Below are 16396 nucleotides of genomic sequence, written 5' to 3'. Positions count from 1 at the left end.
AGAACTCTGGATTGACTCTTCGGTGGAATTGTAAATAGCAGTCAACTGTTTAATGACGTAATGTGACTTTTTATAGGCTCTTCCAATTCTACAGCCAGATTGCCCTCTGGGCACTTGAGATAAACCTTCTCTCACGCTCTGGAATTGTTCAACACACAAGTGAATTTCTCACTATTGATTTTCTCCATCTTGAATGCCTCAAAAATCTCTTGACCTACACAAAATGTCTCCGTGACCGTCAGTTTAAAAAGAAGAGCTCTTCAAAAGAATGCTTGAAAAATCAGTAAAGATAACCAAATAACTCTCCCCCAACTATTAGCAGGGTAGTTTAACTGGATGTTTTGATTAGGTTTCAAGGACAGAACCAAATCGTGAACATTTTCAAGAAGAGGTTTCACATATTAGAGTTTTTGTGAAGTGAATGGTGCCTCTTGCAGACATCCCCAGGGAGTTAGAGCATAAATCAGAGTTATAACCAAAGCCACCCCATGAGACAGAGACAGGCGACATATCATGGTAGAAACAGCACTGGATTAGGAGTCCGGAGACTCATCTGCCCTCCGCGAGTTAGGCGTATCTTCTGTGGGCTTTTTATTCATCTGTAAAACCCGGGGATTGGATTCTAAGAGCTTTTCCGGTTTTAAAATTCAGTGCTTCTGTATCCAAGATGATATATAAGTTTTCATTAATAGGAAAACTAAGTTTAAAAAAAGAAAACATCAAGAGCAAAGGAAAAACTGTTTTCTACTTGAAAAAATTTGAGAAATGTATAATGAATATGATTCTTTCTTATAGGGACTCATCTTGATGTCTGTATATTCCTCCCCCAAACCCATCATTATTGAAAAGTAAAAAAATTCTTTTAAGGATTAAATGTTCCATTTATTTTTCTAGTCCTTCCTTTCTTCACACCTGAAATATCGTCCCACTAACATAAAATGGTGTCAGAAGCACTTTATTAATGGAAATTCCTTCTATGAGCTTCCAAATAAAGCATACACAATATCATTGACATCAATAATTTAAAACAAACAAACAAAAAACCAACCAACCAAAGCAACCAACCCATCAAACCCTTCCAAATCTCCAACGCTGATGAAACAGAATTGAAGTGAACGAAGCCTTTTCACACGCCACTTGGAGTGTAGATTTATTTGGGTTTAAGAATCTCCTAAACAAATTACACCAACCTCACTCCATTTCCTTCTTGAATAAAATTTATGACTGGACAAACATCAAACTTTTACACTTTTAAAAATAATAGAAAAGTAAAAATAGATTTCCTAGAGAAATCCTTCCGCTAAACCTTACATGGTTTTGCTGCTTCTGTGAAATCTTTCTCTTTGGAGTAACTTGATAGCATAGTTTTTTTTTTTTGAAATTTATTTTACTGGATTCATACAAGGGCACTGAATTAGAACTTCAGCAGATTTATGGAGCATGAACTTTATGAACAATAAGTTACCTCTGCTCTAAAAGAAAAAAATGATAAATGTCAATGAAACAAAGGGAGCACGGAAAGTCCATTTCGTTATGCAGTTTAAGTCTTACATTTTAAGTCCTTAGATATCGCCCCCTTGTTTAAAAGTAAAAGAACAGAGAATCGTATGAGCACTCTAAAATCATCTGCAGCACTTTTAAGGGTTAAACCTGCTTAACCCATTCTTAGTCAGAGAATGGCACCGAAAGAGTACAGCTCACCCCTCGTGTCTAGCTCTAAGCTTGTGGTATCCGTAGGCTGTCCGAGCAGTCATGCATTCTATTTCCACCCCCCACCCCCACCCAGTTAATAGGATCCATTCATAGCTACTCACTACTGCAGGATTTGACCTGAGAAATGCTAGGATTTAATTCAGCGGTTGTTTTGAAAAGTCCCTAAATAATCTTTGCCCTTGGCCAGCAAGGTTAACTGCTAGTCTCAAGTTCTCAGAAGCAGCTGGTGAGGTTCTCAGCCAAGTTTTTTAGGTACAGGAAGTTCTTCAGGACAACCTACTTAAACGTGGCCTTTACACATCTTTAAACCAGGGCTTCCTGGATCTAGGAAATGTTATTCCTGACTCCTTCAACCCAGATGCCAGCCAAAACTTAGCTTGTAATCTATAGGCAATTGCTCTTTCTTCTTTCTCTCTAGGAGCTGGCATGGTGGTTAAATTTTTCTAAAACAGTCATATTAATATGTTCAAAAACCCACTGCTGAGTCTCAGATAGAGGGTCACATCTAGCCATGAAAATTTTCTTCTCCGCAGGATTGCAGTCCATACAGCTGTTGCTCACAGGATGGAATAATGTTCTGTCCTGGAGGGATCAGAAAGAAAACAAGAGGCTGACATAATGCATGGTGAATGGTTAGAACCCAAAGTATACAGAGCAAGTAAAACATCCCTGTTTGTATTTCAGTATATACTCATGGTGTGAAAAACAGAGCAACTCCCAAATCAAACAATAGCAGGATGAGATGCCAACATGGAACACGGTTTCCTAGGACCCGTTGACACCATGTAGGGTCCTTCCAGCAGGTTCACTTAGAGGCAAAAATATTTATCCATTCTTTCATTTTTAAAAAAGCAACCTATTGATTCCTTCCTATGTGGTAAGCATTTTGTTACATGCTTGGGTTTTGAAGACAGTAAGTATATGGGGTTGTTTGTCAAGTGACAAGTAATGTAGCTATTTGAGGACAGGCACATCCACAAAAAACTATAATTCAGTCCATAATAAACAACCACCACCACGCACACGCACAGGACATGAAGAGTCATAACTTTCCCTCCCCTCGTATTGAACCTCCAGAGGGAAAGGAAAATGCCAAAGAAGCAGGAACGAAATGTGTTAGGTGTTCATCTGTCTTACTGAGGTGAATGTGGGGTGTGGGCAAGTAACGCGCAGGCAGTATCTGAATGTACAAGTTCACATGTGTTAGCTGTGAGGTTCTGTCTTTTCTCATCTCCTTTCCTCCCATGACAGGTCTCCTTGAGGTGCAGCTTTCATTGCTTTCTGTAAAATGGAGAAGGAAGCGTTCGGTGTTTTTTAAACAAGCCCCTTCTTGTAGTTAGTTGCCAGCCAGGGTCTCGATTCTGACTCACGGTGACCCCACGGATGCAGAGTAAAACTGCTCCTTACGCTTTTCAAGGCTCTGACCTTTTGGAAGACCATCACTAGGTACGTGATAAAGACAGAGCTCTGTGAACGAAAGGTATCACCAGGACACAAAGTTTAAGCAGTGAGCTGTCCCGCTATCTGAACACACTCTATTAACATACGCTCCGTTTCCTTGTGCAAGTCGGAAAATGGAACTTCATGCTAAATGATCTTTCCTTAACTAGTAACAAATTTTTATCTCTTACAATGGCTAAGCTTTAAAAAAAAAAAAAAAAGTATTTTTAACAATACCTTAAATTTCACAGAATTGGGAAGAATAATTTTCACAATAACATGTAAAAACTTCCCCAGATGACTGCTTCAATTTTAGAATCGCGCAATTAGAATCAAGCAGTGTTTTATCATTTAGCTTAGAAAACGTTTAGGGGTTCTGATTATTTTCTTTAACTGAAGGGTACTAAACTTACAATGTTTTTAGACTTAAGACTTTCTCAGGCACTCTGTGTAAACATTTCTGGGTCGCTCCTGGTTTTTAAGATTCCAAAACAAAACACCAAACTCAGGGCCATGGAGTCGATTCCGACTCACAGCGAGCTTATAGGACACAGGAGAACCGCCCCATAGGGTTTCCAAGGCTGTAATCTTTATGGAAGCAGACTGCCACATCTTTCTCCTGAGGAGTGCCTGGTGGGTTCAAGACACCAATCTTTCTTTTGGTTAGCAACCGAGAGCTTCACCACTGTGCACCAGGGCTCATTATTTATTTTTTTTAAGATGTCATCAACCAATATTTAATGTCCGTTAGGATCCCGGATGTTTGCATAGTTAAGCACTGTATGAAGGCAGCAAGAACAAGGAATGAGAAAGGCAACCTGCCGGCAATTTCATTCGTGCGTTTCTGTTTTCAGTGTGAACTAAGAGCTCTGCCGAGAACAAAGGCTCACTATTCCTTTCTGCTGTCTTTAAAGGCAGTTTGCTGAGTGCACTGTGGGTTTTGCTTGCCTTACACAGAGACGGCGTATCCTGGGCTCTTGAGGTCTCCTTACCAGTTGTTGACTCACGGCGACCCCATGTGAGTCAGAGTAGAACTGTTCTCCGTGGGGTTTTTGCCTTAACCCCCTGCTTTGCTCTCTCCACTAGTGTGCGACCCCAAGGGAGGCCCCGAGGAACTCTCTCCTTGACTGAGGTGGAGGTGGGCTGGGGTGGGAGCTGATTCTAGGAGGAAGGAGCTTGTGCTCTTCAGCTCAGCCCACACGTCCTTCTTCGTTGGAGTCATAGATACTTGCTATCCCAGATCCTTCTAACAGTCACCATGCCTCCTTAGGCAGGGGTCTCCTTCACCATCTTTCTCTCTTCCTTCTCTGCATCTTTTACCGTCCATGTCCCACCTCCAACTTCCACCAGGTTAACCACCAACCTGGTGGCCGTCGAGTTGATTCCCACTCCTGGCGCCCCCATGTGTGTCAGAGTAGAACTGTGCTCCACAGGGTTTTCAATGGCTGTGACCTTTCGGAAGTAAATCACCAGGGCCTTTCTTCCGAGGTGCCTCTGGGTGGATTTGAACCTCCAACCTTTAGGCTAGCATTAACCATTAGCATCACCGAGGGGCTCTGGTTTAGTCTCAGGGGCTTAACATATTGAGATCAGTTTCTCAAAAAGCACTCTTAAGCTGTTATAGTCAGAAAAATTGTATGCGACCAGTTAAATTTTAATTCGCTTTTTCCGTGTACATTTATCTCCCTTTCTCCTCCTAACTCTCAGCATTTCTTCCTAAGGTTACTGTTATCTGTAGCTCAAGCAAGGGCCTTCAGATGGTCACAGTTCTCCCCCTAAACACAGATTTCCATGACGGCTAAAAAGCTGAGACTAGCAAAGGAGTAGAGCATGTTTCTCTTCTTCCTTTGCCAGCTTGTGTACCTCAGTGCAAATGCAAAAGCCAAATCAGATTTATTGAACATTAGTTTTTGAACCCTAAGGTGACTATATTTTTCCAAATCCCATATTGGAACACTTGCTCTGACAAACTCAGGTATGCTCATGGGGACAACCAGGCAGGATATGCGAAGTCCAGCACTACCCCATAAAATCCAGGGAACGTTTTCTGTAATTGTACTTCATGTTCTCATAACAGTTGAAGAGTTGATTTCCCTAAACCTATCTAACCCTGAGAAGCCTCTTCAGTAAAATGAGAGGGTGGACTAAATAAAACTCTAAGGCCTTTTCCAGCCCTAAAATGGAATGAGCATTTTCTTCCAGAAGCCACTGGGGACAGAGACAACTGACAAAGTGTCACACTACAGACCATCAACAATGTTCAGTGGATCAGCAGATGGATGGTTCCCTGATTACAGACTGAGCTCTGCTTACCCTAGTCTTTGCAGTAACCAGCAGGTCCCAGAGGTGAAGCTTATGGGAGCATCTTCAGCCTTCACCAGAGCACACGGTTTTTGCTTTTGATCTTGGGGTCTAGGCTATATATATTTATATTTCTACTCAGCCACGCTTTTAGGTTACTAAATGTCCTTACAGAGGCTTTTTGGTTGGAATTAAGTCAGTAGATCGAGTAATCATTCTCAGAATATGTCTCTTATTCTATGACAGCGCTTCACTCCTTGCCCTTCAGTCTCACAGGTTTTTCTTTGGAATAGACTTCTGAGTGCTTTGGCAAGATTGCTGTTCCATAACAATCTGCCTCGGAGGAAGATGGGAAACATTCTTTCTTTGCTTGTAACTAGACTGTTCTTTCTTCAGTCCAAAGGGAAGGCATATCATATGCTTTGGCTGTTTAAAATGTAATGGGGCAAATTGCATCTCTTTCTTACCCTTCCAGACTTCCCTGGGTGCATCTCTTTTTTTTTTTTAGTGCCTAAGAAATTAGAAATCCTTGAGGAAGGAACGCAAAAGTTCAGACCCAGGATGTAGGCCTTCATAATTAAATCAGTTCAGGCTAAACAACCCCTGCTGCCAGCCCATCAGGTCACACCATGAAAAGTGTGCTTGGGACTTTTCAGGTAGTCCATTGAAAGGGACACCTCTTCAAGGCAGGCCTTGGACTACTCTAAATTTTATTAGGTTCTATACTTATAAGGGGGTCCCTGAGTGCTGCAAATGGTTAATGTGCTTGGCTGCTAACTGAAAGGTTGGCGGTTCGAGTCCATCCAGAGGTGCCTTGGAAGAAAGTCCTGGCAGTCTACTTCCAAAAACATCTGCCATGAAAACCCTATGGAGTACAGTTCTACCCTGACATACACAGGGTTGCTAAGAGTCGGGGTTGACTTGACTGCAGTCAACTGGTTTATGCTTACATAGGGTCAGAACATTTAAAATAAAGAGTAAATTGTAGAAAATATTCCACACTATGCTCAGGGCCATCAGAGAACCTAACAGCCAAAGATCCAAAGGCAATAAAACAAGTATGTGAGTTCATAAGGTCTAGGAAGATGATTCTGAGAAAAACAACCCCTTAGCCACTGGCATGGAGGCAACATTGGTGCTGAAGAAGGGCTTGGGTTTGTGGCTGCAGGGTGTTTGAATCATGTTCCAGTCAGACCATTACCTTACTGTGTGACCTTGAAGAGTTATTTAATCTCTGAAGCTCAGCATACTCGTCTGTAAAACACGGATAATCACAGCTACCTCAGCAGTTTGTTGTGAGGATAAAATGCGTCGATACATGTAAAATCCTTGGTACAATGTCTGGCAAATAGTAAATAACTGAGTAATAGTGATGTCTCTCCTCCCTTCATTTGTGTTTAGTCAGGGAGCATCCCCGATTATAAAACCCAGGACATACTAATCATCTGGTTGGAGGTCAGCTATCCAATTGTTTTTTCTGAAATCTTGGCACAGTGGAATTTTCAAAAATTATCCTCTGCCTCAACCAGTGATCCAAACTGATACACCATTACCTTCCATTGTGAGCCAAAGGATTTATGGAACAAGGTAAGCTTGTGGCTCTGGAATTTGCTCTTCTCTGTAATTATGGCCAGAGTCTGTATCTGATCTACATATCCAGGCTTTTTGCCTGAAATATAACATTATTCAGGTCAGTTGAGTTCAACAAATATTTATTGAGTGACTTTTATTTTCTGGTGTGTATTAGAAGAGAGGCCTACAGATATGACTCTAGATGTGTCATTCCTTGACCCAAGAAGTATGGGAGGTAAACAAGAAATGTTTGAAGTAAAAGTATCAAAGAGACTGTAGATGGGGGTGACTGGGGGTGAATTAAGGCATTTCAGACATAGGGAGGAACATGTGAAAAGAGAGATGTAAGATAACATGTACATTTATGCATTCAGTATATTCAACAAAAACGTATTGGGCACTTACTATTTGCCAGGCACTCTTTTAGGTGCTGGGGATATATCAACTATTTTAAGACAAAATTTTTGCCTCCGTTGAACTTAGATTCTAGAGGTGAAGCTGTGGGTGGGGTAGTGGGCCACAGACAATAAATGATAAACATAATAAATAAGTAAAATACATAGCCTGTTTGAAGGCTATATACTGAGGAGGCAGTCCTGGAGTGCCGTTGGAGGGTGTCTTAGTTACCTAGTGCTGCTATAATAGAAATACCACAAAAGGGTGGCTTTAACAAACAGAAATTTATTTTCTCACAGTTTAGGAGGCTAGAAGACCAAATTCAGGGTGCTGGTTCTAGGGGAAGACTTTCTCTCTATGTTGGCTCTAGGGGAAGGTCCTTGTCGGTTTTCAGCTTCTATTCCTTGGCTCCTTGGTGATCTTCATGTGGAGTGGCATCTAGCTTCCCTAGTTTCTGCTCTCTTGTTGCTTGTTTAATCTGCTTTTATGAATCTCAAAAGAGATAGACTTGAAACACACCCTACACTAATAGCGTTTCATTAACATAACAAAGAAAACCCATTCCCAAATGTGATTATAATCACAGGTATAGTGGGATTTCTTCTGACACATATTTTTTGGGGCACAATTCAATCTATAACAGAGGGGCTTGTGTGTAGGGTAAGCTTCATTGAGAAGGTGACATTTGGGCAGTCTAGATGAAGGTAAGGGAATTAGGCAGGCAAATATCTAGGGGAAGGGGATCCTAGACAAAGGGAAGAGCCAGTGTAAAGGCTCTGAGACAGAGTGTACTTAGTGGGTTGGAGGAACTGCAAGAAGGTCAGGATGAGGAAGGAGGAGGGTGGTAAGAGATGGTGTCAAAGGTAATGATGCTAGATCTTGTGTTGGGGACCAAGTCAGTTGGTAGGGTTGGAACACTGGATCGAGGTGGAGAATTCCAGATGATGATATAAGAGAAGGAGGCAAGGGCCACATCATGAAGAGACTGGGGTACAATGCTAAGGCTTGGGTTTTTCATGCAGGTGTTATGCGGTTGGTCTCTGGAGGATTTAAAACAGTGGAGCGACAAGATCTGTTTTGGGTGGACAGTGCTGATGGCAATGAGGAGAATGGAGTGGGGGTAGGGAAGAATTAGGGTCCCTGGGTGGCACAGGTGGTTTGCATTCTACTACTAACCTAAAGGTTGGTGGTTCAAGACCACCCAGGGGAGCCGTGAAAGGCCTGGAGATCTACCTCCATGAAAATTACAGCCAAGGAAACCCAATGGAGCAGAGTTCTACTCTGTAACACATGGGGTCGCCATGAATCGGAGTCGACTCGATGGGCAACTGGTAGGTAGGCATTAGACTACGGGCAGAGAACAGTCAGAGGCTACTGCAATAATCCAGAGTTAAGATGAGGCAAGAGCAGAGGCAATGGCGCTGAGATGGGGGTAAAGAAAGGATCTGAGAGACATTTGAGAAGTTAAATGCAGAGTGTTCTGATTAATGGGATGTGGGGTTGATGTAGAGAGGAGATGCGGGTAACTAGAGAAAAAGTAGTATCCAGGTGAGACATGGAGGAAGAGAAACAGGATTTTGAGGGAAAAATGATAATGACTTCTGTTTTAGTTATGTTGAATTGGAGGTGTTACGGGACATCCAGGTTTAACTGCCCAGTAAGCAGTTGGCTATAGACTGAACCTCAGAATAACTCAGCTGTGTAAAGTGGGGAGAATCGAGTTACTCCCCCCATTCACTATTGATTTCTTTGTAAGTAGAAAAATTGATTATAAAAGAATATACGTTGAAAGAGGATACTTTTGTGAGAGCAAACTCTCTTGTATCTGGTGGCTTTCATGTTGAGTATGGATATGACAGTAGTCCCTGGGTGGCACAAGTGATTTGTGCTCAACTACTAACCTAAAGGTCGGTGGTTTGAACCCAACCAAGGACACCACAGAAGAAAGGCCTGGCAATCTACTTATGTAAGTAGATTGCCAAGAAACCCCCAGGAAGCAGTTCTACTGTGGGACACAGGGGTTTGCCATGAATTGCAATGGGCTTGACGGCAATGATTTTTTTTTTTTTTTTGAATGGATATGACCGCTGAAGTCTTGGGATCATGAGGCGTAGTTTTCAATCCGGATTTTATGCCTGACGATCATCTTTGAGGGTCGCCGAATTTGTCCGTGCTATAGGTTTTGTGTCTGTAAAATGAGTGGGCTAGGAAGGGAAGTGGGACGAGATAAGGGATGAAAATACCTGCTTTTTTTCCATCTCTTGGGGTGATGGAGAAGAACAAGGTTGATATATGAGCGTTCTTTGAGCTCTCTGGGAGAAAGACAAACTAGGTAGGCCCACTCTGTCTACTGCTCTTGTTGGCATCTGGGAGAAGGCAAAAAACACGCTGAGAGACATAAAAGGGACAAAGCAGTCTGATTGTCTAGCTCTTTCTATTTTTTCTTTGACAGGTAGAATTCCTCACAGGAGGAGAACATTGGTCTGCCTGCATCCATAGCTAATTTGGCCAATCAGAAATAATGCTTTGTAGTGTGCTGTCAGGGCCCCTTGGTGCGCGTGCTGAGGCGGTGCTGGCTGGCTACAGCAGAATTCCCACCTCCCCTCTGCTCCCCCCACAGGCAGCAGCGATGGGCAGCAGCGTATCCTCAGTTTTCCTCAGACCGGCCAGAATCATGACAAAGAAAATCTATTCTGATTTGTTAGAACCCTGCTTCAATCTCTGCAAAGACCCTGTTTCTTTGAGCTAAATCCTTAGTATGTGGCCTATAACGTCTAGCTCAGTTCGGCCCCTAGCTATATTTCTGGCCTTACGGTTCACTGTCTTCTCTCACATGCATGCGTTTCAACTGTATTGGTTTTCTTTTTGTTCTTCCTAGAAGATGAAGATCTGGCCTACCACAGGGCCTTTGCACAAGCTGATCCTAATTCTGGGATCTTTTTCTCTATCAACCTTTTTCACCTATCTAATTCCTACTCATTTTTTAGGCCTCCACTTAAAAGTTAGCTTGTCAGGGAAGGCTTCCCTGCCCTCTGGCCTGGGTAGAGCCCACTGTTTTATGTTCTCATATTACACTGTACATTTAATTTATGTAATTATAACCAGCTTCCCCACTAGACTAAAAGCTCCATGGGTACAGGAAACCCATCTGTTCCATATCTTGGTTTCCATCTGTCCATATCTCTTCATGTCCCCTCAGTAAGCCTGCCAGGAATCACGTGAACATAATGTCATTGTTGGTGTTAGGTGTCCTTGAGTAGATTCCCACTCTGAGTGACCTTGTGTGACAGAGTGGAACTACCCCATGGGTTTCCTAGGCTGTAACCTTCATGAGAACAGATCGCCATGTTTTTTCTCCCATGGAGCCACTGGGTGGGTTCGAACCACCAACATTTTTGGTTAGCAGCCGAGCACTTAACCATTGAGCCATCAGGGCTCCTTGAACATAATAATGGCTCCTATGTATTGAGTATGTATTTACGGGTCAGGCAGTGCTAAGTGCTCTACCTAGATTTTCTCATTTTATCTACCTAAACCACTTAAGCAGTGAATATGAGCAAACAGGAAGCCAAGTTGTTTATTCATTCATTCAACAAACACTAATTAAGCACCTACTATGTGCCAAACATTATTCTAGGTACTGGGGATATAATAGGAAATAAAGCAGAATAAAAAAAAAAACTCTCTTCTGACAGAATTACGTTGTAATATTTTTCTGTAACTGAGTAGTTAAAAGAGCACAGAAATGCACACCTTTTCCTATATGTAAACCTACTTGGAGGGCTAAAATAAAATTGGAAGACAGTTTGTTGAACATGTGGTAATACTAATAGCTAACACCAATTGAACTCTTTTTTCTGTGCTATCTTCTAAGTACAAGTAAATTTTATTTCATCATCTCAATAACTTTCTAGGTTAGATATTATTATCGTACCCATTTTACAGCCGAGGAGAAGAAGCACACAGTAAGGGAGTTTGCTCAGCTTCCACAGTAGCAGGGCCAGGACACAGATCTTAGGTCCCTCAGACCCTGGAGCCTGTGTTCTTAACTTCTAACTCCTGACTCATTCCTCTTCTCGGCAGAGCCAACCAGCAGTCCTGCCCTCGCCCCACACTCATATGGTAGGGAAGAATTGTCCTCATCAGCAAATACTAATTTACATTTTTTATAGTTTCTACTACCAAGATTCTTTTGTGTTTCACAGTCTAGATCCTGGCAGGCATTCAATTCAGGAAGCTTTTTTCCTTACCCGAGAGCCTGTGGCTAGTTTGTGAAGAAGCCTTCTTCTGAGGCAGGTAAAGCGTGTTCAGTAAAACAGAGACCCACGGAAATATATGTCGTAAATCCTCACCCCTATGCATTGGATATAATCACATTTGGGAACTGGGTTTTCTCTGTTATATTCATGAGGCCCTATCAATGTGGGGTGTGTTGTAAGGCAAACACTTTTTTGAGATATAAAAGGAGCAGTTGAGGCACAGAAGCAAAAAGGACAAACTGAGGAAGGCTGATGCCATGTAGAGACCACCAGGAGCCCTGGTGGCTCAGTGGTTAAGAGCTCGGCTGCCAACCAAAACGTTGGCAGTTCGAGTCCATCAGCTGCTTCTTGGCAACACTGTGGGGCAGTTCTACTCTGTCCTGTAGGGTCGCTATGAGTCAGAATTGACTTGATGGCAACGGGTTGGGTTGGGTTTTTAGAAATCACCAAGGAACCAAGGGACAGAAGCTGAATGAGTCAAGGAGCTTCCCCCAGAGCTGACAGAGGGAGAACTCTTCTCCTAGAGCTGGTGTCCTGAATTTGGACGTCTAGTCTCTTAACCGTGAGAAAATAAATTTTCGTTTCTTAAAGCCACCCACTTGTAGTGTTTCTGTTTTAGCAACACTTAGAAACTAAGACACTAAAGTAACCCAGAAATGGCAAATTTTAAAAAGTCATAACAACCAAGTGACTCCAGCTGGATTAGACACAGAAATAAACCAGAATGTGAAGATGGCGCTACTTATTGAGAAGGTAGCTTCATTGCGGGGTAGATGCATGCCCTTCCCGGGAGTTACTGTCCCTCTTCCTTGTCAGGGTGGCTGGACTCTCAATTTGAATTGAAGTCTTCTGCATAGGGACCACAACTTCTTAGGGCACAGTGACTTAAGTCTTGTATTACTAGACTGGGGGATGCTGCAGAATTGTGCACCGGATTTTCAGCAAGAAGTTGGAAAAGTCCACTTATGTTTTCTTATAGTCAAGCTGGAGAACTCTGAGCTAGAAGTTATTAGTATTAGGTAAATTTGTATCTGGCTGGGTAACTTCATCCAAATGATGCTCATTAACAGATTAATGTCACCTCTAGTATATGATGGAGGACTCAATCCTTGGCCCTGTGCATTGGAATCAACAACTTAGACAAGGACGTGATTGCATGCTGATCCAGTCCACGGGTCGATTAATGCTAGTGTGACTGTTAATACATTGGATGAGACAGTTAAAATTCAGGTTGGAGTAAATCTGGTGAGATATAATTTAATAGAAACAAACTGACAGCTACTCTTGAGTATAAAAGATGAACTATACAGGTATGGACCCTGGTGGTGTAGTGGCTAAGTGTTCAGTCGCTAACCAAAAGGTCGGCAGTTCAAATCTACCAGCTGCTCCTTGGAAACCCTATGGGGCAGATCTACTCTGTCCATAGGATTGCTATGAGTTGGAATAGACTTGATGGCAATGGTTTTTTTTTTTTTTTGTTTATACAGGTATAAGTTGAGAAGATGTGTTTCTGCAGGAAAACAAGAAAAAAAGATTTTATGGTTTTGGTATACTAAAGGCTCATTAGGAAGCTAAGTGTGTGAAGTTAAGGCAGAAAATCAATCAACTCAGGGTAAATTAACAGAAATGCATTGCTCATGATAAGAAGTACTAGAAGCTCATAACAAAGGGTGTTAGGAACTCATCTTACTTTCCTTGTTTAAAGACATGCCTAGAATATTGTGTTTGGCTCTGGGTAGCATGCCACTCTCTCGGACTACCTGGAGTATGTTGAGAGTCAACGTCCAGGAGATTTGGTAGATTAAATTTTAATAATATGAAGCGCAGTGGCAGGAAATTAGACTGTTCAATCAGAAGTGAAGATTAAACAAGACCAGGTAAGAATTGTTCAAACATTTGGGATCTGTCTTGAGTATAGGGATTAAACGTAATCTGTGTGGTACCAAAGTCCAGGAAAGAGCTTTCTAACAACTGGGACTGTCCAGTAATGAACAGGCTCTCCTGGAGGAAGGTGACTGCCCCAGTGTGACCACAAGTCCACAACTGTGTAGGGGGGCTTCATATGTCAGAACCAAAGTTGAATGATATGTCTTTTTAATTCAACTCTGTGTGCACACTTTCCTCATTTTTGGTCCTTAATCAATACGTAACGAGAATGACTTAAAGTAACACCCTTGTGGCCTTCTATCTGGCCTCTTTGTGGACCAGTACAATTTCATGAGCTGAGAGGCCAGAGTTCTGGTATATACAATATCCCAAGGATTCCACCCACTCACTTGTTAAACTAATGTGACTGTTGCACTGTTAGCTATTTAGCCTGGCAGCACCTCCTTATCTGCACTTCCTGTTTGATGTTATTTTTAAGCTCTTTCTTTTGGAAGTTGAACTGTAAGAACAACCCAGAGAACAACTAAGACCAGTAATTTTACACTTTTTACTTCTGGTCTCTGGGGAGGCTGTGTGTGTGGTTCTGAGACAAAGGGATATGTTAAGTTTTGTGCAGCATGGCTTGGGGTTCATGAAAGAGGCGTTCACTTCGATAATCGAACCCAGTGTTTCTTTAAACCATTTAATGAACGTTTATTTAGGAACGTCTGTCTATTAGGTGGAGCCCCGGTGGTGCAGTGGTTAAGAGCTCGGCTGCTAACCAAAAGGTCAGCAGTTTGAATCTACCAGCAGCTCCTTGGAAAACCTGTGGGGGCAGTTCTACTCTGTCCGATAGGGTTGCTATGAGTTGGAATTGACTTGATGACAATGGGTTTGGTTTAGTTTTGGGTTATGTATTAGGTATTAGGAGGGCCATGCAGAAATAAAAGATAAAGTTCCTGCTGTCATGTAGTTATCATCTGTAAGGGGAGACAAGGGATTATGTAAGCATAATTCAATGTTACAAACACAAAAAAGGGATGAAACAAATGGTATAGGAGTACAGGTAGAGGAGCAAATTCCAACTAAGCAGGAGGAAGGAGTGGGGTGATGAAAGTCTGATCTGAGTAGGTAAAGTTTGAGCTAGGAAAGTGGTTGTCCATCTTGCTGTACTTTAGAATCACTTGACAGCTTCCAAAATATACCAATATCCAGGCCTCACCTTCTAGAGATTCTACTGTAGTTGGTCTGGGAGGGAAGACTTTGACTAGTGGTATTAAAAAACAAAAGTTTCCAGGTAATTCTAGTGTGTAGGTAGGATGAAGGGCAGCTTGTTTATAAGGCCAACATAACTTTTTTACTCAAACCTGACAAGGGAATTACGATAAAGGAAAATGACTGACAATTTCTTTTCATGAACATAGTATAAAGATCCTAAACAAAATATTAGCAGATCGCTCCAGCCATATATCAAAAGGATAATCATGATCAAATGGAGTTTATTTCAGAAATGCAAGGTTGAGTTAATGTTTTAAAACCAATCAATGTGATTCACCATATTAACAGAATAAAGCAAAAAGATCTTATCATATTCTCAATAAATGTAGACAAAGCACTTAAATACTTAAAATCCTTCATAACAAAATCCTTAGCTATGCAGAAATGAATGAGGCAAACTAACAAAAATGAACTCACTCAAGCTAATAAGAGGTACATTCAAAAACTCACAACAGCCATTATTCTTAATTATGAAATGTTAATGCTCTCATTTGGAGATTTCCAATAAGACAGGATGTCTGCTGTCATCATTTCAACATTGTACAGGATATACTAGCCAATGCAGTTAGGCAAGGAAAAGGCTATCAAAAGGTGTAAGAACTGGAAAGGAAGAACTAAAGCAATCTATTTACAGATGACACATTTGTGTACATCGAAAAAAAAAAAATTAAACTCGTTGCAGTCAAGTCGATTCCAACTCATAGTGACCCTGTAGGACAGAGTAGAACTGTCCCATAGGGTTACCAAGGAGTGGCTGGTGGATTTGAACTGCCAAACTTATGGTTAGTAGCCGAACTCTTAATCACTGTGCATATAGAAATCCCAAAAGGTTATGCAGCTAAACTATTAGAATTCGTAGGTACTTTTAGCATAGTCACTGGATACAGTGTAAATATAGGAAAATCAATTGTCTATATACTAGCAACAAGAGATAGAAAATGAAGTTAAAAATATGATTCCATTTGGTCGTCATGAAAATCATCAAATGAGTAGGAATAAATCTTACAGAAAATGTGCAAGACTCTTATCTGGAAAACTACAAAATATCACTAAGAGTAATGAAAGAAAATATAAACACATAGAGGGAAATATCATGTTCAAGGATTTTAAAACTCAATATTATGAAAACCTAAGTTTTCAAATTGATCAATACATTCAATGCAAAACTGATCAAATCTCATCAGACTTATCTGTGGAAATTAATAAGCTGATTCTAAAATCTATATGGAAATGAAAGGACCAAGAATAGCCAAGAAAATTCTAAAGATGAAAAAGAACAAAACCAGTATCAAAGCGTTATAAATGTACCATTATTAAGGCAGTGTGCTACAGGCGTAAGGATAGACAGAGTCAGATGATGAAAAATAGACTATTCATAAATAGATCCATGTATATAAGGTCTCTTGACTTATGACAAAGGTGCCACTTCAGTGCAGAGGGAAAAATAATATTTTTAGTATATGATGATGAATCAATTGGATGTAAATATGAAAAAAATTTAAGCCCCATCTTAGACTGTATACATAAAAACATTTCAGGGAAAGTTTACACCAAAATGTAGAAGATTAAAC

General features: G+C 41.3%; 1 protein-coding gene across 1 annotated transcript in view; it reads right to left on the bottom strand.

Moving 5' to 3' along the window:
* Positions 1-2127: 2127 nt before the first annotated feature.
* The window catches only part of GALNTL6 (polypeptide N-acetylgalactosaminyltransferase like 6), a 944054-nt gene continuing 929785 nt past the window's right edge, over positions 2128-16396 (bottom strand). The window contains exon 10 of the mRNA XM_004388960.1: positions 2128-2295. Within this exon, the coding sequence (XP_004389017.1) occupies positions 2128-2295 (168 nt within the window). The remainder of the gene's footprint in view (positions 2296-16396) is intronic.

Source organism: Trichechus manatus, unplaced genomic scaffold (genome assembly GCF_000243295.1).
Source record: "Trichechus manatus latirostris isolate Lorelei unplaced genomic scaffold, TriManLat1.0 scaffold00225, whole genome shotgun sequence".
Classification (NCBI taxonomy): Eukaryota; Metazoa; Chordata; class Mammalia; order Sirenia; family Trichechidae; genus Trichechus; species Trichechus manatus.
This window is presented reverse-complemented; position numbering and strand designations above follow the sequence as displayed.